This window comes from Arvicola amphibius, chromosome 15 (genome assembly GCF_903992535.2).
Source record: "Arvicola amphibius chromosome 15, mArvAmp1.2, whole genome shotgun sequence".
Taxonomy (NCBI): domain Eukaryota; kingdom Metazoa; phylum Chordata; class Mammalia; order Rodentia; family Cricetidae; genus Arvicola; species Arvicola amphibius.
The window spans coordinates 51,776,038-51,799,900 of NC_052061.1; the positions used below are offsets into that span (position 1 = coordinate 51,776,038).

The 23,863-nt window shown below is 49.6% G+C and overlaps 1 protein-coding gene across 2 annotated transcripts in view; it reads left to right on the forward strand.

Moving 5' to 3' along the window:
• Positions 1-2,330: 2,330 nt before the first annotated feature.
• Map3k21 (mitogen-activated protein kinase kinase kinase 21) overlaps positions 2,331-23,863 on the forward strand; it is a 31,175-nt gene continuing 9,642 nt past the window's right edge. For both annotated transcript variants that reach the window (XM_038312893.1, XM_038312894.1), the window contains exons 1-4: positions 2,331-3,560; positions 13,131-13,311; positions 17,658-17,806; positions 19,097-19,272. In XM_038312893.1, the coding sequence (XP_038168821.1) occupies positions 2,804-3,560; positions 13,131-13,311; positions 17,658-17,806; positions 19,097-19,272 (1,263 nt within the window). In that variant the 5' untranslated portion in view covers positions 2,331-2,803. The remainder of the gene's footprint in view (positions 3,561-13,130; positions 13,312-17,657; positions 17,807-19,096; positions 19,273-23,863) is intronic.

Genomic DNA, 23,863 nt, shown 5'->3' on the forward strand with positions numbered 1-23,863 from the left:
AGTACAATTTCCACAATCCGTTTCTTTCAGTGTGATTCACTTTAGCTTAATCACACAAATTCTGACTTCGTTGCTTGTGGGTAAAAATCCCTATTGCTTGTCAGAGGCAGAAGGCAATTGTGGTATAAATATTAGAAAAACAGAAAAGTTAGGGCTGAAGAGATGGCTCAGGGGGTAAGAGCACTTGCTGCAAAAACATGAAGATTTCAGTTTGGATTCCCAGGACCTAGATAAAAGTCAGCTGTAACCACCTCTGTAACACTAGTGTATCATAGGGAGATGAGAGCTTCCCTGGGGTTTGCTGACGGCCAACCTAGCTCCGGGTTCAGTGAGAGATTTTATCTTACAGGCATAGGATGGAGAAAGGTTATGCCAGATGCTCTCTTCCAGTCTCTACACCTGGGTGCATGCATACATGCACACATGTGCTCACGTGCGCACACACACAAAACTATATACATAAAAATAACAGAAAAGTTAGAAAATGTGTTTGTGAAGGGGGTCCTGGCAGACATGTGCTTGCTCTTTTAAGAAATGCTGAACTATGCTGCTGGTACACACTCCTAATTCCAGCATTCAGGAGGCTGAGGCTGGAGCATTGCTGTGACTCCCAGCCTTCTGAAGTGTGTACAAGGCCAGTAGGCTCTATGTGACAAAACCCTGCCTCAAAAAGGGAGTGTTAATATCGATATCAACCACTACTAGAGAATGGTTATGCAGCAAGCACCCTCCAGGCTCGTCACAGCCACCCTATGAGGAAAACACCTCTCACCGCCACTAACATTTTATAGACGAGTAAATTCAGACGCTGAAAAACAAATAAGCAAACCAAACAAAGCAGGAAGCAGCAGAAACAAAACAAACCACCTTACACACTTTAGTACTAAGGTTCATCCTTCTTTGTCACTAGTCAGGACCCTCAGGCTTAGCACATTTTGCTCTCATTTCTCAGGATGATTTTGCAACTGTATTCTCTATTTGTTTTAAGCTTCATCGGTTGCTGCACCTTGACAGCCTGAAGCTCACCGGGGCCGCCAAGGAAAGGAAAGGTGTGGTGGAGGAGAAAGTTTATTATAAATATGTGGGGAAACATAGCCAGAGGCAGAGACATTTGGGAGAATCCAGAATGGACACGACCAGGCTGATCTGGGCCATGCAGGAGAGGGAAAAGAAACGGGGTGGGGGCGGGGATCGGGTGCAGCATCCAGGAGGCTGAAGGTACAAAATGTCTGGATTATATAGGGAAGAGTAGCCAATCCCCTGGGCTAGAGAGTTCAGAGTAGGAAGTGGGGTAGGCAAGCCGGGAGGATCTTGTAATAGGTAGGGACTGAGGGATGCCAGGAGAACCTGACGGCCACTGTTCGCTTTGACGTGTTAAGCAGGCACCTCAGCAGCTAGTCTCGGGCTTGAAATTTACATCGGAGCTGGTGGGTGCACTGGGCTAGGCGCGACTTAGAGATCCCTGACATCGGAGCGCTGCAGGAGCAGGGACGCATCAGTTTTCGGGGTTATGCGACTGTGGCTCGCCCCCTCAGGCGTCTGGAGAATTTCCATGCCTGCAGCCTGGTGAGACCAAGCACTCCTGGGCCAGGGACGAGCGTCTTTTGCTGAGATGATCTGTCACCTTACATCTGGAGCACAAGGGTACTCTTCGCTTTACACGGTGGACCCAACCGTCTTCATGCACTAAGATCTCTTTAACTTTCCGGAAAGCTCTAAGAGGGCCCAGGCTTGCTCCGCCCTCCGGGCCACGTGAGTGCGGCAGTCCTAGGCCTGGGAGGCGGCCGGGACGCTGAAGGGCGGGCTCAGAATAGGACACAAACGGGCGTGAAAAGGAAGACAGTCTGGGGGCGGGGTCAGAAAGGGTCTAGAAAGCAGGTGTGGGCCCTGCAGGGCTGTAGAGGGGACCCAGTGACCTGGAGGATCGGTGGGCCCACTTTGAGTAAAGGGCTTGGAGTGGGTTGGGCAGATCCTGGAGACAGGCACTCTCCGGCCGTGTCCAGGCCCCTAAAGGACCTGTAGAAGTTGGCCCCGGGGTGGAGATTCAGGGTTACTCATGAACTCAGAGTGGAGGGAAGGGCCAAGAAGGCTGGCACTAGGACGAGGTAAATAGACCTTGAGGTGTGGCTCCCGGAGCACCAATGAACGTGGAGAATGAACTTTGAAAGGGTGGGCACCAGGGAGGAGCTAATGACCAGGAGGGATGAATCCAGGGGCACCAATGAACTTGGAGAATGCAATTGGAAAGGAAGGGCGGGCACCAGGGGTGGAACCAGGGAAGTCTAGAGCGAGGACCAGGTCCCAGAGAGCAGAATTGCGGGGGTAGAAGTGTCCACTTGGCGGAATGGATAGACAGAGGGCGTGTCAGATCGAGGAGGCGGGTTCAGGTCAGGTTCCTGGGCTAATTCCTGGGGCTAAAGAACCCGGAGGGCGGGACGGGCACTAGGGCGGGACTAATGAACCTAGAGGGTGGACACCCGGGGTAACGAACTCGGCAGGGACAGGGCTGGTGCCAGGGGAACCTGGAAGACCTAGTGGCCGAGGAGGCGGGGCCGGGGGAGTGACTACTAGGGAGCGCGCGGGAGTCCACGACAGGCTCAGCACCCGGCGTCTGCGCCAGAGGCACAAGGCAAGAGCTAGCCAAACAAGAGCCCTCGGGCAGTGGGCGTGACCGCTGTTGTCCCGCTCAATCCCTGCACCCCTTCCCTGTTGGCTTGGACGGATGAATAGCACTTTTGGAGACCGGGGAAACTGAGGTGGTGGCTACGGCACTTGCTCCTCTAGTGACCTCTCAATCGCCCCTATGGCGCTGCCTGGAGCCGAGGGCACGGCAGATACACCACGGTCCCCAACCCGGAGCGACTCGGGGTGTTCCTCCTCCGGGATGTGGGCCGCACTTTACGACTACGATGCGCGCGGCGAGGACGAGCTGAGCCTGAGGCGCGGACAGCTGGTGGAGGTGCTGTCCCAGGACGCCTCGGTGTCAGGCGATGAGGGCTGGTGGGCTGGCCAAGTGCAGAGGCGCCTGGGCATCTTTCCCGCCAGCTACGTGGCGCCGTGTGGCCAGGTGCCGCCGCCTGCGTCGCCCCCGCCGCGGCCCTGCTCACCAGTGCATGTGGACTTCGAGCTTCTGGAGCTCAAGGAACTGATTGGTGCGGGCGGCTTCGGCCAGGTGTACCGCGCCACTTGGCAGGGTCAGGAGGTGGCGGTGAAGGCGGCACGTCGGGACCCTGAGCAGGACGCGGCGGCGGCGGCCGAGAGCGTACGGCGGGAGGCGCGGCTCTTCGCCATGCTGCGGCACCCCAACATCATCCAGCTGCGGGGTGTGTGCCTACGGCAGCCGCACCTCTGCCTGGTGCTGGAGTTCGCTCGCGGCGGGGCGCTCAACCGCGCGTTGGCAGCCGCCGCACCGGATCCCCGCGCTCCAGGCCCGCGCCGCGCACTCCGCATCCCCCCGCACGTGCTGGTCAACTGGGCGGTGCAGATCGCCCGCGGTATGCTCTACCTGCACGAGGAGGCGGTGGTGCCTATCCTGCATCGCGACCTCAAGTCCAGCAACAGTAAGTGGGGCTAGCCCTAAGGGAAGCGGGTGCCAGTAGCAAAGAGAAGGATCTGCCTGGGATCCTGAGAGCGGGAAGACAGGCCCTGTTTAACTTGCTTTAGGTCGGTTCGTGCTCACCCTGGGGTTATTACCTTTGGGCACCTTTTTGAAAGACAGGGACAGGCTTGCTTGTAAATGAATTCTTGTTACTCTCTGGACCTGCAGGAACCCCCAGGGAGTGTTTACGTGCCTGTGTAAGTCTCCCAATTCGTTTGCACAGTTTGCCAGCCCTGACCTTAAGCAGAGTATGTCTAACCTGCTGGCCGTTGTCAAACCCCCTCCTCATTTCCTTCCACTTTACAAGTTTCGAATTCCTTTTTTCCTGTTACACGCTGCAAACGCAGGACTTCATGCTTTCCAAGCAAGCACTCTGCCTGGGTGCTGTGCCCCCAAATCACCTCACCGTGACCACCGACGGCTTCCTGTCCTTGGAATTCCCCAAAACCTTACCATTCAGATGTCTCTGTATATGAAATATGACCTTATTATTGTTCGGAGGAATCTTTTCTGCAAACCAGCGCCTATTTGAACTGAGAACAGGTGCACGGATCTAGTACGGTTCTGGAAATCTGAAATATCTGGTTGGTGTCCGTAACGGTATCTGTAAGTCAGAGTGGGTTTTCCAGATGTTAGCAGAGAGCTGACACGTGAGCCAAACACAGCCCTATTAAGATTTGCTGTGTAAGCGAGCTAGAGAGGATTGCTGTTTGAAGTTGCCCTTTTCCTAGAAGAGCCTCCCCTTCCCTGGACTGAAATGGAATCTCTTGCAAGACTAAAGGATTCAGGCAGGGCTGGTGCTGACCAGCCTGTGTTGCCTGCCCATCAGACCTCAGAAACCTGCTGGGCCAGGCGCTAGCTGGAAGGACACCAGTGTCTTCTGCAGAAAGACTGCAGCCAGGAGAATGAATGGGACTTTCCTTGTCTGCTTGCCTGGATTTCCTTTTGCTATCAAACCCCTCATTACAGATAGCACTTGAAAGTTATATTCTCCCTATTATGTAAATTTATTATGAATAAATCGAAAGTTGTGGCTATGCATGAGCATCGCATGAACCTCAACCCCATCCCCCAATCTTTCAAATTTATGTCTCAGCTGCTCCAGCCATGAGTAGCAAGTCTAAGGAAGCAAGTCGTGTAGTTCTTGTACCCTGAAGGTGGGGCTGGGAAATCATAAGTTCAAGGTTATCTTAAGGTACATACTGAGTTTGAAGCCAGCTTGGGCTGTATGAGACCTTGTCTCAAAACACTAAAAAACATTTAAAAGCACTCTAAATGGGTTAGCTGGCTGGCTAGACACTATCTCAGCCAAGGATTTGTTCTGATATCACTATAATTATAATTACTTGTTTAGAATGAAGAGAGCTAATCAAATGTGGCCTACAATGTTCAAATCATGATGAGGCCCATAGGCCCTGTTCAGTGAACACATGAGTATTTTGGAATTCCCTCCAGTGTAGGAGCCTTTCCTTCTTTCTCTGGCTGTGGACTGTAGCAGCATGGCTTTAGCAGGTTGTGTTTGACTGCATTATTTGCTGACCGTGGAGTGAGTTATGGGCTATAAACAGGGCTTTGAGTCAATACTGAGCTCTATTTCACTCCGCAGTCAGCCCACATGGCTGGAGAGTAGGGGAGGCTTATGCCCCAGCCAGTGGGGGGTGACTGCTTAAACAAAGGCTTGAATTTGAGTTTGTTGGAAGATTTTACACTTTTTTCTTTTTCCTTTTCTTTTCTTTCTTTCCTTCCTTACTTCCTTTTATTTTTATTTTTATTATTATTTTTTGGTCTGAGACAAGGTTTTTCTGTGGAACAGCCCTGACAATCTTGGAACTCACTCTTTAAACCAGGCTGTCCTCAAACTCTGAGAAATCTGCCTGCCTCTGTCTTCCCAGTGCTGGGATTAAAGGCGTGGACCACCATGCTCGGCGATTCTATACCTTTGGACAGATTTTCTTTTCTAGTGTGTTTTCAGTCTTACTACTTCTTGGGAATTTGTCTGTGATGAAGCATAAATGAAATAGACAACTTTTGCCCTTTCTGACTGAGAGTTGAGCCAAAGCTGCAGGTGTGTGTGTGTGTGTGTGTGTGTGTGTGTGTGTGTGTGTGTACAGGGTCTTGCTAGTCTGTCTAGGTTTGTTGGCCATCCTGCCCCAGGGGTCTCCACTTGCCCAGCACTGGATTATAAACCAGTGCCACCGTGCCTGGCTTTGTCCTTCGGGTCTGGGAGATCAAACTCTGGTCCTCTTGTTTGCACAGCAAGTCCTTCCCCCACTGAACCACGCCCCCTGCAGCCCCAAAGTTGCAGGTTTTGAGTTTCACAGTGGTAAAGAAATGCTGGGCCCCGAAATTGGCACAGCATGGAGCAGCATTGCTGGCTGAGCTGTCTGTCTGTCTGTCGTCTGTCTGTCTGTCTGTCTGCCCTTGCGGCCTGCAGGAGAATGAAACAAAACTGTTTTGAGGAGCCGTGGAAGCTGCCTCCTGCCCCATAGGGATGGAGCCCAGGGTCTCCCAAGAAATTCCTCAGTCACTCCTGAGCTGCATCCTCAGACCTCCTTCTGTTTTTGTTCTGAGACGCGGTCTGGCCATATAGTGTGGGCTGGCCTTGAAAGAATTCTGTAGCCCAGGCAGACCTTGAACTTTCAAATCCCAGCCTCCTGAGCAGCTGGAATGATAGATCTGAGCCAGCAGAGCCAGTACGTTTTATGTATACGTTCAGAGAGAAGGGGCGTGGGTGAGGGGGGGGGGACCCAAACCAAACACCTTGTGTTCCAGGATGCATCTGAACCTCCTTAGCCCTTTCTGGGTCACAAGAACACTATGGCAAGGCACGGGACAATGACATCTCTGTCATCGGACTCCAATGAGACAGACTGCGGTCATGCTGGGTTAGTGTTAGCATGTCTGCTAGATAGTCAAGGTGGAGAGAGGGGGTGGTGGAGGAGAACGAGCCATCTCAGAACAGAGGTCACAGGAAGCTGGAGGAGCATCTTGGGGTGGAGAGCTCGAGGTCAGGTACACATGGTCAGACCTGTCTACCCGTGGAACTCTGATGCCTCTGCCTGGGAGCAGAGGTGTGTGCCTGGGTAGAACACAGGGCTGGGCAAGTGTGTGCTTTGCAAAGGCTCTACCTCTGGGCTACACCCTCTTGTTTTCAATGACTAGGCAATGAAGAGAAGGGATCAAGGTAGGCATGAGGTGAGGGAAGGATGTCATTGCTGTCCCACAAAAATGGCTTCCAGGAATCTAGGTGTGAGGCTGTTAGTCCATGCTTGCTTATACCGGAACGTGAGGGTTTAACATTACCAGGGCATTAGCTTAAGGCCACTCAGATCTGATTTTTTTTTTCTGAGACAGAGTCTGATGTATAACAGGCTGGTATCACCTTATAAGGCAGTTGGGGATGACCTTGAACTTCTGGTCCTTCTGCCTCTACTTCCTGAGTGCTGGGGTGATAAACACGTACCACCACGCCCCTTTATGCCGTCCAGGAGTGGGGTGGAACCCAGGGCTTCCTGCACGCGAGGCAAGCACTCTACCAGCTGAGCCACATCCCCAGTCCCGGTGACTGTGTGGCTGTGCTCAAATCACGGAGCGCCCTGGTTCGTGACAGTGTGTATTGGGGACCTGCTCAAGCCCTGTGGGGAAAATCTGCCCCATGGTTCTTCACTGCAAGGGCTGCTGGGTAAACATTACCACGGAGGCAAACAGCACTATAAGGAGTCGTAGCAGTTACAGGTGTGGCTGGATGGAAAGACAGGCATGGGTTTGTGGGAGAAAATGCTTCCAGTGTGGCCAGGCCCTGAGCTTGGTGCTTGATGCCGTGCGAGGGTGTGTGTGCACAGGGAGCGGAGGAACAAGGTGCGGCTGTCCATTGATGATGGTGCCCAGAGAGCAGCGGTGAAAGGACGTGTCCCTCGCACACCAGCTCACACACATTGTGGGTGATTAATGGACAAATCACCACACGCTTTGATTTTTTGATTCCCTGGAGACTTGGAATGTATTCATTTGGTTCATCACTTGGCTGAAATTTTTCTTCTCTTTTTAAAAATCTCCTTTATTTCTTTTTGATTTTCTATGCATCAGTATTTTGTCTGCATGTAAATCTGCTCACCAGGTACATGCCTGGTGCCCACTAAAGGCATAGGAGGTTATCAGATCCATAAAACTGGGGTTATAGATGGTCTCGAGTGACCCTGTAGATGCTGGAAACAATCCTGAGTCCTCTGAAAGAGCAGTCATCTTCTCAGCCCTTATTTTCTTGTGTGCGTGCGTGTGTGTGTACGTGCGTGTGTGTGTGCGCACGTGTGTATGTGCGTGTGTGCGTGCGTGTGTGTATGTGTGTGTGTGTATGTGCGTGTGTGTGTGCGTGTGTGCGTGTGTATGTGTGCGTGTGTGTGTGTGGTCTGAGCGTCTGTCCACCTTGGTCTTAGTTCTTGAGGGTCTCTCATCTATAGGTACTCTACTGATGGAGCCGTCTCCTCAGCCCCAGCCTGCTTTCTATAGGTGCCTCCACTGTTAACTTGCTGAGCTGATAGAAATCTCCATGCAGAGTTCTCGTGCCATGAGCTGCGAACAGCCTTCCATGACAACGGAATTCTGGTGTAAAGGCTTGTCTCATGCATCTGGTTTGTGAGCGATGTGGCAGGCTGGCGGAGGGGGGAGCTATTTTAGTTAACTGTATCTGGGTTTTCTTTGCTGAAGTCTGTCTCCTTATACTTAGTAAGACATTCATTCATTCATACACGGGTTATTTACTGGCTGTACTGGTGTCAGGAATCCTTCCAGGCTGTTGGTTCTCTGTAGGGGACTGACTGGAAACAAGCTCCTCCTCCAGGGCTTCAGACAGACGTTAAATTGGTTGACTGGGGAATGATGCTTAGCCTAGGTGCTTAGCTTGGAAGGGAAACAACAGTCAGGTATGGTGAATTCATGCTTGGAATATTGGGATTTGAGAGGATGAGGCGGGAGGATTGCTGCGCATTTGAAACTACCCTAAGCTACATGGTGAATTTCATGTCAGCCTGGGCTTCATGGTGTACACCCTCTCTCAAAACAAAAGCAACAGGAAGAAAGCTGGGCATGCTAGTGCAGGCAGGATAGCCAGCCTGGGCTACAAAATGAGACCCCGTCTCAAGGGAAGCAAAGAGAGAGAATGTGCTTTTCTTATGGTGTCCAGCAATGTTCTAGATTGTCTTCCCAAACAGTGGGCTTTTAGGGAAATCCTGAGTCTTGAGGAAATGTCTGGGAAGAATCGTGTAGTTGTGGGAGGTGAGGGAAACTATGTCAAGGTTCTTAGCTCGGGGGGGGGGGGGGGTTCTTAGCCTCTTCCTTTGTGAGCAGGGTGTGATCCTTTCTCAGGAGAGCAGAGGTGAGTGATTTTACACTCATCAGGTGACATAAGGTGACAGAGCTTGTGATAACTTCTCTTCCTCCTGAACATTCCTCACATAAAGTCTTCGTTATTTGTTTACCCATTCAGCCAACAAAGACACAACAAAATCCACGGAAATGCCAGGTCCAGTTGCCACGGTCCCAGCATCCACAAGGTGGTTCCCGTTGCAGGAGCCTCTGACTGCCTGTTCTGGCCTCTGAGGGCTCTGGGGAGGCACATGGTGCACATATACACATGGGGACAAAGCACTTACACACACAGTGCAGATAAATCTTTAGAAGAAAAGAGGGAAGCTTCCAGTCAAGTTAGGGGGAAGGCACCAGGAAAGGGCTCTCTACTGATTGTTCAATATGAAGCAGGATCCCGTTGGCGTGAAAAACCCATGAGGCATTCAGAGAGCCTGGCTTTCTGCTGGAGGGTTTTTCACACAGTGAGCATAGGCTAGGAGGTGGGGACACAGAGACGAGGCTGTGGTTTTTATTTTGTTTTAAAATTTGCAACGACTTTGGATACCAGAATTGTTAGAACAATTGTGGGGTTCGTGTGGGGAATTCAAGAGCTGGTAAGATCATATCAAAAGGTGGCAAACAGCCAGGTTGGGGCAGGCCCTTCTTCCATAGCTCAGGGAAGAGGGCTGAGGTGGGGAGGGGGTTGAGATCAGAAGAAATGCAGGTATGGTATGGTAAATGTCAACGGCTCCCTTCCCTTTCATAGCCAATGCCCCTACTGTGTGCAAAATGGACATTCGTCAGGTCACCTTGTGACCCTGGCGAGAGATCAGTGCTGCTCGTAAATGTGTCTCCTTTGCTCCACTTGTTGATTTTTTTTTTAATAATGCATTCCTAGTTAAAGATTAATTGAGACCCATCTGTCTCACAGAACGGAGTCTGGATTCAGTGACCCCATAAATGTTGGAGAGAACAGAAAGGGTATGCTGTAAATTGCTTTAAAAAAAAAGTCTCATGCCAGTAAATGGACAAAGGCCAAGAGGAGACTCCAGAGAGGCTCATGGTGGGGTGGGTGGCCAAGCACAAGGCCTGGTCCTGAAGGACAGAGCACCCAGACAGGGCCCAGAGCTCTTGCTGCAGTCTCAGAGAAGGTTCTCGAAGGCTCCCAGCTCAGCTGCGGAGGAGAATGAACATTTTTGAGGCCAGCAAGCCTTTCTGCTTAATGCAGCTGATCCAGACAGTCAGCCCTGTCTATGTCTGTTCCTACGTCGAAGGACCGGAAGTGGAAGCCGGCCCAATCTGCGTGCACCTGAAACCTGGCAAGACCTGGAGGGAGGCCCAGGTCTAATTTACCTGTTGAGGTGGCAAATTGTGGTTTCGGTCACGTTGCCCAAAAGATAAGGAATTTCAGGAATTCTGCCATGCCAGTTGGGAAGAGAGTCCCACATAATGGTACCTTTTGTGGAGCTCTGGCCCACAGTTGGTACTGTGGTGTTATTTTAACTCATTTTGTGTTGATCTGGAGTGCACAGTGCCAGTTGCTAGGGGAACTTTGGACCCAGGGAAAGAGCGACTGGCTTCTAAACCATGGCAGGACAACTGCTGGCATGGGCCGCCCTCCTGCCGGGAAGGAAGCTGGCTCCTTGCTGGCCAGAGCCCAGCTCTCCCTCCTAGCTGCTCTCCTGTGTTGTTGAGTCCATGCTCTGGCCTCACACGTGGCGTGGATCTGGGGACGAGGGCTTTTTTTTTTTTTTTTCGAGGTCCGCTTTCATTGCTGCTTCTGTGCCGTCTGTATTAGTGACTTGGCTCATTGTTGTGATCAAATTCCAGATAAGAGCCTTACAGGATGAAGTGTGTACTTTGGCTCATAAGTTCAGGAGACAGATCAGTTCCTCCATGATCAGCCGCGGGAGTGTAGGGCAGTCGTCACTTTCTGTCCCTGGTCAGAAAGCAGAGTGGGAGCCGGGAGTGGGGCCGAGCTCTAAAGCCTCAAGGCCTGCCTCCTGTGACGTCTTTCCTCCAGCCAGGCTCCACCTCCTAGAAGTTCCGCAACCTTCCAGAACAGTGCTGCCAGCTTAGGACAAGGTATCGAAGCTCGTGGTTGTGTGGGGCCGTTTCTCATTCAGACCACACCTTCCTGTCCACTTGTTGCAAGAATGAGATAAGGAGGGGAAGAGAGTCTGTGAAATCAGTTTTACAGGGCAGCAAGTCCTTTTCAGCCCTTACAAATGAAGTCAGAGAAAGAGGGGGGGGGGGGGCAGGCGGGGGCAGAAGCTGGGTGTAGGGGCTAATCATTGGTGTTTGTTTCTGTGGTTAAGAGCGCCCACTTGAAGGCATAGGGGCCGCATCTCTTTTTAAATAGGATTTATTTTTTTTAAAAATTCAAAAGGACAAAATAGGCTTTTAGCTTACAGGAAGTACTGTTCGAATGCCCATCCAGTCTGCAGGCGTTTTGGGTTGCCTTGTCTCCATGGGACGTCATGGCATGGATAGAGGATGTCAGAGCCTCCGTACAGGGTCATTTCTGTGCACAGCCCTGGGATCTTGGGTGGCATTCTTAGGTTATAAACTGACAGTTTTAATTTGTCCTTGATGATTGGCACCTTAACAGCTGAAATGTGTGGAACCAGTGGGAGACGGCTGACGGTATTTTTACCATCAGAATGGGCGGTCTGTCGTTGATGGAGGCTAGCCCGGCATTCGTTGATGGAGGCTAGCCTGGCATTCGTTGATGGAGGCTAGCCAAGCATCCATTGAGACATACAGAGTTCAGTGTTGCTGTGGGGACTTGGAGGAGTGGTAAAATCATTTCTGGAGTTATATAAGTGCACAGAGAAGTATTAGCTAAACGGACAAATTAACAGCCCAGCCCAAAAGATGGGCAGGCACCAGAAGGTGTGGGCTGAGCCGGGTGATCTGCCTCTGATGGGTTTGCCTTCTGCATTTCCAACTTCATGAAGTCACAGTGTCTCGCCAGTGATCTCCCTGGGTTCAGATGTCTGTGAGGGTTTTGCAGACGATGTTTGATAATGAGCCATGTTAATATGTCATCTATTGGTAGCGGTCTCTGGTGCATCCAGCAGGAAGGGCCCTCTGCTTTGATTAGGGCGGGACTTCTTGGAGGGGAACATTTATTTTTCTTGTGTTGTCTTTGATAACTGATTCTAGCTGAGATATCTTGGTGAAAGGCTCTTGCCCCTAGGAATCATTTACTTTCCGCTGCAGCTGCACCGTGCTGGAAGAGTGCCTCGAAGCCCTGCCTGCTCACGGCTGCACGCTGCTGGGAGTGAAGGTGGCAGGATGCAGACTCACTCTCCTTGACTCTGGCAGCAACCATGAGATTACATTTTACTTAAATTTTTATCTACAAGAGCTGACAATGTTATGTTCAAATTGCACAGTACAATGGAAACTGCATTTTAAATTCTACTTCTCCCCTCCGAAATCATTTTTGTGGCTAGGAAGCTGGGGTGGGGTTTCCTTGTCAGGCTCAACACTGTGACCTCCTGGTGAAACAATAGAAAAATACAAGGAGCCCCCCTCTGCTTTCATCTCCCTGGCTGAGTCATGCCAGGCCAAGAGGGCACCATGACAGGGTTAGTGGGCGTTCTCAACCTTGGCTGCCCAGGCATCATGGACATGCGAACTCTCCCATGGATGGCCTCATTCCAGGAACAGATCCCATGGATATCATCCCAGGAAGAGGACGGTTACCCCATGGGGTGCTGGGATCATACTGGGTGGGGAACTTTACCGGTCATGCAGGAAGAGGAGCAGAGAATGGAGCTGCAGGGAGCTTTCCTCGTTGACATGCATCGTTGACAGGCACCTGAGAGCCGTGGGTAGAATATGTACTGGAGTCACAATGCAGGCTTGGGCTACCCAATCAAGATTGTATTTCAGAAGCCGTTGAAAGGGGCTGGGGATGTGGCTTAGTGGTAGAGCCCTTCCTTGTGTGCATAAAGCTCCGGGTCCAACCCCTGGTAAGGTGAACAAAGATAGGGGGTCATGCAAGGCGGGTGTGAACGCACGCACGGTGTGCTGTGTACACATTTTTATAAGTAAACAGAGTTTTTAAAGGGAAAGAGTCTTGCTATTAAAAATATAAAGAAAACAGAATAGATGACTTAGAAGAGCTGGGCAGGGAGGGGAACCACGTGCTGAGGTCCTTCCCACCCTATCCCTGCAGTTTTGCTGCTGGAGAAGATCGAACACGATGACATCTGCAACAAGACACTGAAGATCACGGACTTTGGGCTGGCACGGGAGTGGCACAGGACCACCAAGATGAGTGCTGCAGGGACCTACGCCTGGATGGCTCCTGAGGTCATCAGGTCCTCCCTGTTCTCCAAGGGCAGTGACATCTGGAGGTGAGCATACGCCTTTCTTTGTCTGCGTGTCACCCCTGGTTGCTGTTGTATTTGATCCGTGGAGGCTTCAGGGCTTCCTGATTCTGCCATGGATAGCAATGAGCTTCTGAGTGTGTTGATCTAGATGTGCCTTGCAGAATATTTGCTTCACTGTGTAAAGATGATGTGCTGCATTTATTTAATTGGGTAAAGATGTGTTGCTGTTTTACCTTACCTGCGAAAGGCATCTGATTGGTCTAGTTAAAAGCTGGACAGCCAATAGTGAGGGAGGAAATATACACACAGCTTCCAGTCAGGGGGAGTAAGTCGGAGGAGGAATTTAAGCTCAGAAAAGAAAGAAAAGGAAATGCCAAACAGATGCCAGAGGCCAGCCAACCAAACACGGAGGAAGCAGGGATGTAAGACATACCGAGTGAAAGGAAAGCCAAAAAACCCTGAAGCAAAGTGTGGATGAATAGAAACAAGTTAAATTAAGTTAAAAGAGCCAGTGGGACAAGCCCAAGCTAAGTTCAAGCATTCATAATTAATAATAAGTCTCCGTGTCTTTATTGGGGAGCTGGTTGGTGGCCCAGAGAAAATGCCAGCCACAGATGCGATGACAAGAGAATGTCACTCGACTTCCTGCCCTGTGGTGCTATCTCTGGGGTAATTAAGTTAAAAGAGGAAAGCTTATTTGGCTCAGGGTGTCTGCGAAGAGGCAGAACTCCATGGCTGAATGTTTGTGGCAACTTAAGCTGCTTCCTTCACGTCGCCCAGGAAGCAGAAAGAGAAGGGAGAAGGGACTGAGGTTCCAGGGTACCCTCCCAGGGCATAGACCAGTGATTCACCTCCCTTGTGTGAGGCTCTGCTTCCAGAGGTTCTGCTGCCTCAGGCTGGGGCCAAAGCTCCGACCCATTGGCTTTAGAGGGATGTTTAAGATCTATTCTATAGACTCCACCTGGTCCGAAACAGCTCCTGCTCATCTCTCAATGCAGGCAGATCTATCCAATCTCAAGAGTTCTAAGTTCAAAGTCTTTTCTGAGACTCAAGGCAAAAATCTCTCTGCGAGTTATCGTATATGCATGTGTATTAGTAAGTGTGCGTTCATGTGTGCTATTAATTGCATGCATATGTATGTGTGTTATTAAGTGTACATGTGTGTGTACGTGTGTGGTAAGTGTGTGTTACTAAGTATTTTAATCGGGGTTACTATTGTTGTGAAAAGATACTATGACCATGGCAACTCTTATAAAGAAAACATTTAATTGGGGTGGCTCACTTACAGTTTCAGAGGTTCAGTCCATTATCATCATGATGGGAAGTATGCCGGCCTGCAGGCAGACATGGTGCTAGCTAATCTTGACCGGAAGGCAGCAGGAAGTCAACTGAGCTTTACACCGGGGAAACCTGAGCCAAAGAGATGTCAAAGCCCACTCCCACAATGATACACTTCCTCCAACAAAGTCACACATCCTAATTAGTGTCATTTTCTTTAGGGGCCATTTTCTTTCAAACCACCACATCTAAGTATGTATGTATATGTGCATATGTATATGATTGTATATGCACGTGTGAATGCATGTGTATGTTATAAAATTTGTGTGTTTCTAAGCGTGTCTTCATGCATGTGTGTTAAGTGGATGCATATGTGTGTGTTATTGTGTGCAAGCACGTGTGTATTGAGTGTGTGTGGTGTGTTCACACATGGAGGTGAGAAGTTGGTACAGAGTGTCTTCTACTTTCTTATCTTTTGAGATAAGGTTTGAGTCTGGAGCTCACTGATTGACTAGAACGCCTGGTGAACAGGCCCTTGGGATCCACCTGTCTTCTGGGATTACAGATATGTGAGACCACACCTGACTCTTTTATATGGGTGCTGGAGATCTGAACACAGGTCCTCCTGCTTGAGAAGCAGACACTTTACCAACTGAGCTATCACTCCAACCCCCAAAAACAAACAAACAAAACACAAAACACCACCAACAACAACCTGGTAGCTGTGATCTTCTTTTTTTTTAAAAAAGGAAGTTATCCACTTTTGAGACACAATGACACACCGAGTTCTGGAAAGGAGGAATAAGAAAATAGCAGGGAGGGATCAGAGCAAAGCAAAACTGAGCCCAGCAGCTGCCCACGTGTGTCGGTGCCTGATGTCTGGGGCACAGGTCAGCAGAATGTGGCTTGGGCAGCCCTGATTGTTGGTTCTGCGAACTGCTGCTCAGGTAGTCTTTCTCCTGGGCTGGCTCTGCTTGCTGCCGGCAGCTTCCCCTGGTAGCTCTAACTCCAGAAGGTCTCCTCACAATTTCCTCATTTTCTAGCTCCACACTTTGCCCTCTCAGGGACAGCAAGACTTCCTTCTGGTTGTTGCAGTTCAAAGTCCCTGTCTTCTTAATGCTGATAATTTCTTTAACAGCTAGGTCTGTCTGCCACGTGGAAATGTGCCTCTCCTCCCCTGAGACAGGATTTCTCTGTGTAGTCCTGGATGTCTTGGAATTTACTTTGTAGACCAGGCTGGCCTCAGACTCACAGAGATCCTCCTGCCTCTGCCTCCCGAGTGCTGGGAGTAAAGGGGTGCACCACCACTGCCCATTGGAAATACGGCTTTTTTGGCTGAACTGCAGGTGTTTAAAATAATTCCACTCTTTCTCACTCCTGATCCGAGTTGCTAAAAGCAGTTGTTGATAACCGTGCCACAACCCCAATGTTTGGCTGTGTTGAAATTTTCTCTCTCAGATTACTTAGTCTCCTGCCTTCAAATTTTAGCCTCATCCAAAGTCTCAGGATGTGGGCAAGATGTCGATATTGCCGGGATGTAACTCAAGTGGTGTGTAGGGTGACTGACTTCTGCTGGAGCCCTCGTGGGCACAGTCATTCCTGGCTGCATTTCCTTCAGCGTCCTCATCTTGAGCCTTGCTAGACATGGTGACTTCCAGAACTCTAGGCTTTCTCCAGCTCCTTCTACAAACTTGACCCAAGCCTTTCGACCCACAGTGTTAGGTGCCGTCCCAGCCATGGCTCGTGTTTTCTGTGTTAGTCGGCTTTCTGTGGCTGTGACAAAATTCCCAAGGTGATTAACCCTTAAGAAGGGAATTTTTGTCTTTTAAATTTAAGAAAGCTCAGTTTGAAAGCCTTCTTCTCGTGGGCCCTTGGCTCTGTTGTTTCCTGGGCCTGTGGGGAAGCAGAGGATCATGGGGAACAGAGCTGCTCACACCGTGGCAGCCAAGAAGGAGGGGGTGGGATGATTCTTCCAGGTATCAAGCTGGGCAAAGGGGTGCACACCATGGTGTGAATTAAGATTGTGTCCCCGTGCAGGGCGGCGGTGGCTCATGCCTTTAATCCCACCACTCGGGAGGCAGAGGCAGGCGGATCTCTGTGAGTTCGAGACCAGCCTGGTCTACAAGAGCTAGTTCCAGGACAGGCTCCAAAGCCACAGAGAAACCCTGTCTCAAAAAACCAAAAAAAAAAAAAAAAAAGATTGCGTCTGTGTCTTCCCCACCGTGGTGGACAGGACATCCAAAGCTATGAGTGAGGAAATGATAGCTCTGGTCAGGGGTTTCTCCCAGGCTTTGTTACAGGGATGAGGAAAGCGAATCTGTAGGACAAGCAAGAGACTCGTTCTTTAATCCGGCTAATGTCAAACCCCCAAAGTCACAACCTGCACTTTAATCTTTGCATGCACTAGAAGTGGCTCCCTCACTTCCACACATGAAGACCTCGGGGGAGATTTTCATCAGATCCACCAGAGAGCTGTTGGCTACCCCACAACAGCCATGCCACTGCTGTGTGAGGGGCATGTTGACCTGTGCTTGGCAGGTTGACCTCGTAGCTGAATTGATGGCCATGCATACAATAATACTGGGTGAGGTAACCCAGGCAAGAAAAATGAATACTGCACGTTCTCCCTGCTAGTAAATGCAAGGGGATTGAAAAAATATATATGTATGGTTGTTTCTCCTGAGTGTTTTTCTGCATTCTATGGAGGCCTGAAGAGGGCATCAGACCCCCAGGAATGGGTTGGAGAGAGCAGGGAGCTGTTGTGTTGGTACTGGGACTAGGACCAGAGTCCTGGAAGAGCAGCCAGGGCTCTTTAAAGGGCTGAGCCATCTCTCCACACCCCTTATGGGGGAGCTTTCTGAGACAGGGTCACACTGTGTAGCCTGGAGGTCATAATCCTTCTGACTCCATCCCCTGCATGCTGGGATTGCAGGTGTGCACCATCACACTCTGGCTGGTCTGGGACGGAGCCAACTCCCGTCTGGGGAGAGCAGTGCTATTGCATCAGCTGGAAATGCTGATCCCAGTGGGAGCTGAGTCGGGGTTGGGGTGGCTGCTGAGCCCAAGTCACTCATGGGAATTTTGCTTTCCAGCTATGGGGTGCTGCTATGGGAGCTGCTCACAGGCGAGGTCCCTTACCGTGGCATCGACGGACTGGCTGTGGCGTATGGGGTGGCCGTCAACAAGCTCACGCTGCCCATTCCATCCACCTGCCCTGAGCCATTTGCCAAGCTCATGAAAGGTATTGTTCAGCCTGATCTCAAGCGTCTAGGGTTGAGGAGAGTTGTGTATGGGAGCAGTAATGTTTTCTAATTTTTTTTTAAAAAAGCATTATGTGAGCTAATGAACTGGCTCAGCACATAAAGACATTTTGCCACCAAGGCTGACAGTTTGAGTTCCATTTCCCACATGGCAGAAGAGGTCAGACTCCCATGGGTGGTCCTCAGACCTCTAACTGTACGCAGTGGCCTACCTGAGCCTGCACACACAGAGCAATGAACAAATAATTAAATAAATGTGTAAAAATTTAAAAGCAAAGGAAACTAGCTCATGTCAGTAATCCCAGTATCCAAGAATCTGAGGCAGGAGAATTGCTTTGAGTTTTCTGTCGAGACTGGGCTAATATGAGACCCTATCTCAGTTTTTTTTCTTTGAAGTGTGCTATGCTGAGAAACTCCACCTCTGCTGGAGAATTGAGTCACAGGCATTTTCAGGTGTGTGACTTAAAGCCACCAGCTTTATCAGTGGTGGTTGGCCTTCCCTGCCACTGTCCCACTGTGTGCCAGCAGACAGCACATCCCTGAGCTGGCTCCGAGCCACCATCTGAAGGCCCAGGTAGTGATCATCAGCATCTTTCAGGGATCTGCAGAGTGGCTTTGTTTGGACCTTTGGTTCCCCACTCGTGGTAAAGCTTGCTGCCTTCCTCTGTGAGCTGTGAATTTACTTCATCAGTTTGATTTTTGATTTTTTTTTAAATAGGGTTTTGCTATGTGCACCAGGTTGGCCTTGAACTCACTCTGTATCCCATGCTAGATGAAAATTTATTATGCATTTCAGGCTGTCTTCAGACTCACTCTGTATCCCAGGCTGGCTGCAAACTCACCGTGGATCCATGCTGGACCTGGATCCTGCCTCAACCTCTCTAGTGTTGGAATTACTACTTAGACTTTCTATTGTAATTATAACATCTTCCAGATGTTGGTTTGGGGGCTTGTGTTTTATAGCCATGTGATTCTGCAGTAGCAGCGAGACCTGAGTGTGGTAAACATGCATCTGTGAACCAAATGTTGACCGACACTTGGGCAACAGCAGGCTCGTCCCACCATGTCTCTGCTCACCTCTGACGTGGTGCTGGGGGTTGGGGGCATGGGGCACTCAGGCGCTCACTGATATGCTCTTACGATTTCCATGAGTCCCTGCAGACAGGGACTTCTGGCTTAGTGACAAGTGTCAGATTGGGAACATGGCCGTCTTTGGAGATCATCCCAGCTGTACCCAGTCGGGAAAGTAATGTGATTCTCATTCGTTGCAGAATGCTGGGAACAAGACCCTCACATCCGCCCTTCGTTTGCCTTGATTCTTCAACAGCTGACAGAGATCGAAGGGGCGCTGGCCACAGAGATGCCCCAGGAGTCCTTCCATTCCATGCAGGAAGACTGGAAACTGGAGATTCAGCAAATGTTCGATGAGCTTCGGACCAAGGAGAAGGTGAGAAGGTGGGCTCACTGCCCAGCACACCCATAAACCACTGTTAGCCTTCTGCTGGTTTTCAGATGCCAACATTTATTGATGCTTGCTATCCTTCAGGTTAAAATAAAGAGTACTGAAAGCATATAGTTGGAAAGAAAAAAATCTTTTACTAGGAAATTTTCAGATGGAAAAGAGATAAGAAATAGCATAGTAAACCTGTATGTTAACAAGCCTTGCTGAATGCCCAATCCGGATTTGACCACTTTACACACTTCTTCTCCCCATTTTTTCTGAAACTGGAGTATTTTAAATCAAATCCTTATTTCATACTACCTTCATATTTGTGCTGCTTGAAGATTTTGGTGTGTGTGTATGTGTGTGTATCTGTGCCTGTGTGTGTATGTGTGTGTGTGTGTGTTTGTGTGAATGTGTGTAGGCTTGCCTGGTTCATGGCACAGAAGCAAAGGTTAGAGAATAATTCCTTCTCTCCTTCCACCTTGTAAGGCAGGGTACTCCAGGCTGACTGGTCCATGAGCTTCCAGTGATTCTCCTGCCTCCCCCTCCCATCGTGCTGGGAGGATGTGGAGATTAGAGTTAGGTGTAGCTGGAGGTTTCTCATCCCGTCTCGTCCCACAGCCACGTTTAAAATAACCACTCCGACCGAGGCTTAATATTAATTATAAACTGGTTGGCCTAGTAGCTCAGGCTTGTTATTAGCTAGCTCTTACAACTTAAATCAACCCATTTCTATTAGTCTGTATTTTACCATGAAGCTCGTGGCTTGCTACCTCACATCTTGCTTCTTCAGCAGCTGCTGGCGTCTCTCTGACTCTGCCTTCTTTTTCCTTTTATTTTTACTTGGATTTCCTGCCTGGCTCTATTCTGCCTGGCCATTGGCCAAATCAGCTTCTTTATTTAACCAATGATAATAAAGCATATTCACAGTGTACAGAGAGACATCTCTTATCAGTAAGGAGCCCCTGTGTTTGGCTTTTTGTGGGATCTGGGGATTGAACTCAGGTCGTGCCCAGTGAGCGGTCTACCCACAAAGCAATTTCTCCAGCCTTCCATGTTTCTTCAACTGGCAAAGATTCTGAAAAGTAATTTCCTTGCTGTTACCACGCAGACACACCCGACCTTACAGTCAGGTCACAGCATTGGCATTCTGAAATCCCTGTTCTGTATGCTCCTGTCACAAATACCTGCTCACGGTGTCTTCTGTTTGTTATTTTGTGTTGGGATTTGTTCATAGCTGTCCTCGGCTGCATATGACCCACGGTGCTTGAGTTGGACATTCCTGGGACCTCAACAGCAATGCTGCCCTATCATACATTTTGTTCCCTGATCTGTCATTTCATGTTGTGCTTATTCCATACTCAGACATACCGAGGGAGTTTTTCCACAGTGGACTTTGGCAGAGTCATATTTGGTCTGTGTTCTTCTTGGCCATGTCTTGTAAAGGTATTTTTTAAGTATGAGCACTCTGCCTATATGTCTGCATGCCAGAAGAGGGCATCAGATCCTGTTCTAGATGGTTGTGAGCCACCATGTGGTTGCTAGAAATTGAACTCAGGACCTCTGGAAGGGCAGCCAGTGCTCTCAATCTCTGAGCTATCTTATCTCTCCAGCTCTTGTCAAGATATTTAGATGCTGGTTCTTGTAGCAGGTCTCCTCTGGTCTCCAAGGTCATTGTGGGGGAGTCTAGGAAAATGTCTACATTTTGAACTCTTCAGTGTGTGCTCTCTGTCGTACTTGGCTGACAGACATTATGAAGGGAAGCAAACAAGCCAGAATGAAGCACACACCAAGCATTGACCTCACTTACGGCGCACTGAGAGCCACGGGAGCTGCTGTGAGGCAGACTGGTGAGGGTGTGAATTGAGTAAGCCTGGTCTCTTTGGCGGTGGTGAGAGAAACCATCAAATGTCACTATAAAAGCCAGATTTCAGGCGTGGCTCTGTGACATGGCAATGGTACTTAGTCTTTTAGAAGCATCTTTGTAGTATTTGAGCATTTTCGTGAATCAGGGTTCAATGTTGTTTGACAAATGCACGTTAGTCATTTTCGAGAATTCTGAAATGAGGTGTTTAAACCTGTGACTCATGGTTTAATAGTTTAAGTTCTTCTGTTATACACATGCAGGGATACACATCTGTGTGTGCATCCGTAGCACAGAAAGCACAATATTTCAAATTACTTGTCACCTTGAAGTTATATCCAGGGAGGACTGTAGGACAGAGAAGGAGCAAGCACCCAGCCGACTGTCTGAAGGGTTCCGAAGTAGGATTCCTATAAGTGTCCCAAGGATTGGTCCCTAGACGGAGTTCATTTTGCCTGTCAGAGGGCTTTGCTGGTTGGTATTCAACCTCCCTCCCTGGTGCTTGAGAATTTGAAATGAGGTGTTTAAACCCGTGATGAAACTTGATTTTAAGGTTGATGGGACAGATGATTTTGAGGAGAATCAGCCTCAAACCACACAACTCCTATAGTCCTTTTGTTTAGTTGATAGCCAGTGTTGAAACGCAGATGTAAGCACAGGAGCAGAGTGGTCCCCGTGCTATAGAGTGTTGCTCGCAGAGGGCACAGCCCTCATTGTCTCCAGGTTGGCACCAGCACTGCAGTTTCTGCTTCTTCCCTCTCCCTGTCTCTGCGACAGTTGCCTCTCTTGGCATCCCAGGCTACTCTGCTACTGACCGTAGTTCTGGTGGTCATGAACTCAACACAGTCCTCTTGCTAAGCCTACATGCTGGGACTGCAGGCACTGCCACCCTGCCACCCATCACAGCCATTTTCTTAGTATCCTTTTGGATGTTTTCCGTTAGTGTCTGGTTTGTCTCTTTGCTCCTCCAAGCGGCCCCTATGGCCTTGTGATCGGTGATTAGAGAAACATGCAATTGTGTGTCTCTTTGTGCTATGAGGTTTCCAATCTCATCTTCCTGAGGGTGGAAAGCCCTTTGTACGTGCCCTATCTCCCTTTCCCGCTCACTGGCTGAGGGAGGAGGCCTTGCACTCCAGCGAATGCTCAGCCCTTGGCTCCCATCCGCATTACCCCATAGATGGTGAATCCTCCCCATGCTCAGACTTCTTATCGCTGTCTGCCTCTGGGTCCACTGTGTGCACCTGGCATCCTGGGCCCTCCTAGAGGCTTTGTCCTCATTAACCATTAACCTTTCTTGCAGGGAAATGATTTTGCCATTACCAGAAATTCCCCACTGAGCCTTCAGGCAAATGCTCCTGCTGGTAGCCACACAGACAGAAGGAAGACGTTTGTGCCTTATGATTTCAAATATTCACATATGTTCTGATGCTTCACAGGTCTTCCTCCCTTTATCAATGTTATTATTATTATTACTACTATTATTATTTTATTATTATTGTTATGTGCGTGTGTATGTATGTGTGTGTGCGCACGTGTGTGTGTGTGTGCGTGCGTGTTCGTGAGTTAACCTCGGTTATCTTCCTCTGTCCTTCTCCACCTTATTTTCCCGAGGCAAGGTCTCTCACTGGAACCCGGAACTCCTCAGTTCCGCCAGACTGACCTGCTAGCAACCCCAGGGATCCTCCTGTCCGTAATTAACTGTGTGCTCCCAGGCCTGGCTTTTATGTGTGGTTTCTGGGGACTGAACCCACGCCCTTGGGCTTGTGTGGCAAGCACATTACCAACTGAGCCATGCCTCCAGCCCAGCTTTTTTCAGTTTTGGAAATCTCCCTAATAGGATACATAGTTTGACTGCTTTCCCACCAATCCTGCTCCCCCACAACCCCTTACAAATTCTTTGTGTTGTTTATGAAGTCGTTGTAGGGGATGAATGCTTTTGATAGGGACTTAGAAATAAAAGTGTTCACTTGCTCAGTTTATATAGAAAGATGCAGAAGGGATTGCTGACCTCAGTTAACAGCAGCCAGTGGGGCCAACACCAGCACCACTGAAAACAGGGACTGCAGGAGAAGGCTGGGTGCCTGTGCTGTATTGGAAACCACCCTCTGCCCTCAGGCACTCTTCGGTCAATCTCCAGTGTGGACTTGCTTCAGAACTGCTTCTCAGCTGAGTGGGTTGTCCTTGTCTGGGACCCCTGCACTCAGGAAGCAGAGGCAGGAGAATCAGAAGTTCGAGGCCAGACAGGGCTACATGAGGCCCTATCATAAAAACAAACAAACAAAAAAAAAGTTTTTTTTTTTTTCAAAATTTCACACAGCATTTCTTTTTCCTTTTTCCTTTCCAGTGATAAACAGCAGTCTATACCTGGCTCGCGTCAGTGAGGTGATACTGACCTATCTGTACGTCAGAGCCAGCAGGCATGTGGTCAGGCGAGCAGTTGAAAGGCCTGGGAGTCAGGCCAAGTCACGTCTGTAGCTGTGTGTATGTGAACTGCGTAGTGGAAAGAGTCCAGATCAGAACGCTCAGAGCTGAATTCTGGTCCTCTTGGTGGAGTTGCCGTAGCCCGAAGGCTCTTGCTTGGAAGGATGCGTTTCTCTGTCATGCGGACTCTCTCTCACCTTTGTTTTTGTCCTGTTGGGAGGACAGCGGTTTTCTGGGCTCCTCTTTTCTTTCTGATATTTGTAGGTTGGCTTAAATGACTCCTGAGTCCACCTAGAAAAAGTTCAAAGC